The 3278-nt window shown below is 28.5% G+C and overlaps 1 protein-coding gene across 1 annotated transcript; it reads left to right on the forward strand.

The window, feature by feature from the left end:
- The first annotated feature begins 631 nt into the window (after positions 1-631).
- Positions 632-3081, forward strand: LOC105625336 (protein Spindly-like). Its single transcript, XM_012206670.1, is given in 7 exon segments — positions 632-891; positions 1512-1744; positions 1747-1817; positions 1888-2017; positions 2073-2382; positions 2471-2627; positions 2707-3081. Coding segments are annotated over 7 exon segments (1536 nt in total).
- Positions 3082-3278: the final 197 nt, after the last annotated feature.

Consider the following 3278-nt stretch of genomic DNA (forward strand, 5'->3'; position numbering starts at 1 on the left):
TAGTATATAAATTTATCTATGTAGCATTTACATGGCAAAAGATCATAAATTTAATAATATATTATCCAAATATTTATATAATATTTATATAAAATACTATTTTTATATAAAAAATAGAAATATTTTGTATATGTTAGTATATCATCGCAAATTATATCAATTATCGATAATGTCATCGTTCTTCTATTATCCCCGAATTCTCGAAGCCCTATTGATATTCACGAAAATTTGCCCAGGACCAACCATCTTTAATATCTCGTTGGTGTAACCTTTGCAGAGTAAAGCCAGCAACACACTTTTTTTAATATCGCCCAATAACAGCGCATTATCTATGTAACAACCAATCGCGTGTTTCAGCTAAAATGGCGCAACCAATCATTCTTTCCGAACTGAACTTTTTCTCCTTTCTATCATTTTTCTCTTCATCTCTCTTCTGATCGTTTGTGTAACATGCAATGCCGAATCTACTTCTTTACATATCTATGATCTAACGGATCTAACCGAAATTCAAAATATTTGAACTAACCTTATCAAAATTTAAATAGTCACATTGTTGTATCACGTTGTATTTTGCTTCAAAAGAAACCAAGTATCATTAAAGAAGAAAAAGAAATTTGGAAAAGGATTCGAGATGTCGGAATTGTATGGTGAGAGCGTGAATAACACGAAGATCGAGGAACATCTAGAAAAGAGCGTGATTAGTCAGGATGATTATAAAAAGATGAAGCAAGAGAATGAGAATTATCGACAGGAGTTGTATGTTTTGCGACTTAAATTGGAAACTTCCGACGCGATTGTAAGAGATCTTCAAGATTGTGGAGAGACTTTGGAAAATAATTTCAAAGAATACGTACGGCAAGTAACCGTGTCATCTTCCGAGAAACAAGAAAAGTAAGGATCATATATATTTTTTTTAAATTATACAAAGTGAATACAAGCAGGTGCTTTTGGAATTTTTACTTTCAACAGTTAAAACATATTTTTACGTCAAGTCTTTGTTTATTGCATTTTTGATGTATTAACTTGGGGCAAGTTGTGATCCTTAATTTAACTGAAAGTCGCAGTGTATCTGAAGAATACAAATATCTTAAGTCTGACAGTATTGATAGAGTTATCTTTTGCAACAAAAAAAATGTTATGTTTTATAACAATTCATTAAAATTTATATTTTTCTGCTTCATATTGTAATATGATTGACCGACTATCTATCCAATCACATATGATATATTAGAATCTTAATAACTCGTGTAACAGCTTCTGTTTATCCAATAAATAAGAGGTGTCACTTGAAGATATTTATAAATATGTTTTATACATATCTCAGACATACCGCAATCTCCTGATGATTAATTAAAAAGACAGAATTAAATGTTTTGATACATATTTATTTTTTATTTTTCAATCAAGATTTTTTATGTGTCAGTTATGTTAACAATGAAATTAACAATTGAAACTTATTGTTTATTATATATTGTACATTTATATGCTTCATATATTTTATTCATTTATAGGTATAAAGCTGAGCAAAAAGAATATGAAAATCATATTGCAAATCTAGAAACAAACCAAGTAAAAAATGAATTAGAAATTAAAGAATTACAGAAAGAGTTGAAGAAATATAAAGATCTTGTAAATAATCAATCATCTAATGCAATGGCAGATACTTTAACAGTGTATAAAGAGGAACTTAGGGAAACATATATGCTGCTCCAAAATGAAAAAGAGAAGTTTCTTCAAAAAGAAAAAAAGAAAAGACATTGATGGATAAACTTACATATAGAGAAATTCAATATGAAGAGCTTCGACTTGATTTACAAGTAAAATAATAAGTTATGATTTATATTTATTGATTGTAATACATCATGCTAATTGGAAACATTTTAATAGAAAATAACAAAGGATCTAGCGGAAAAAAATAAAGAATTGGAAAACGCACGGGAATCTGCTAGAGAATTAGTTGCGAAACTTGAAGAATTGGAGTCATCAAATATAATTCCTGCTAGTGATATATGCAAAGGTAATTTGTATATATTCAATTGTATATAGATTTTTTAACGTTCATACTATTTTAGGAAATTCTTTATTTGCCGAAGTTGAAGATCGTCGGCAAATGTTGTTGGATAAAATGAAAATGCTTTCCACTAAATATAATGAAGCAAAGCAAGCATTGGATTCGAGATCAAGTGAAATCAAGCTACTAAGAGCAGAGAAAATCGCCATTTCCAGGAAATGGGAAACTGATATAGTTGATACATTGCAAGAGAATGCAGATCTTTTGGTTAAATATAAGAGTAGAATCTTTGATCTTGAGAATAAGTTGAAGGTTGAAATGAAAAAAAATGATGAAATGGAAGAAACACAATTTGCAAACGATGACTTTAAGTAAATTAAGAACACATTTCTGTTTTTCAGCTAATCTGAATTAATATATATATCGTTTATATAATAGAAAGTCAAATTTAATTTTCAGTTACGCTCAATCATTGTTAGCCGCTAAAAAGAAAGAACTTAAGGAGCTGAATGAAAAAATTGAGAAACAAACTATGCAGATGCTGATGCAAGAGGAAGTGAACAATAACATTTCAAGACAACTTCGTTACTGGCAATCTAAAACAAAATTTTTGGAAGTAAGTTTCTATAAAAAAAAGAAATTGTATCTTTGCTGTTTAAAATTTTTTTATATAAAATCTCTTTTATACATTCTAGGCTCAAAACAAGGTCATAAAAGACCAACTGGAAATGCAAGATAAATGTGATAATAAAATACTTCTTGAATCTATAAAGAATTACACATTTCCTGATAACGCGAATTTTGAAAAGACTTGTAGTGATTCACTTACATCTCATGAACTCATGCCAAAGAATATTCTCGAGTTTGAACTTGCAGAGCAAGGAAATTCAACAGAGATGATAGAAAAGCCAGTAAAGTTTGCAAATGAACAGAAAGAATGTAGAAAATTTGTAGATTTTACTAGTGATACTAAAAACTCTGAGAATAAATCTTTGAAAAAACATGAAAAAACGAAAAAACGTGACTATCCTATTATAGTTCATACAATTGATAATGATAACTTAAATTAATTTTATTTGACGCAAAAATGCGTCAAATGAGCCTAAATTCATCGAAATCGGAAGCTTCTTCTGAAGAATTATCTAAATTAATTTTGTACTGTACGGCATTATATATTAGCGTTTTATCAAATAACTATTTATTATTTGATAAATTTGTTGTTTGATATATTAGGTGTAGTAAAAAGAAATCCATTATTTTTGCATGA

This window comes from Atta cephalotes (assembly GCF_000143395.1).
Source record: "Atta cephalotes unplaced genomic scaffold scaffold00985, whole genome shotgun sequence".
NCBI classification, from domain to species: domain Eukaryota; kingdom Metazoa; phylum Arthropoda; class Insecta; order Hymenoptera; family Formicidae; genus Atta; species Atta cephalotes.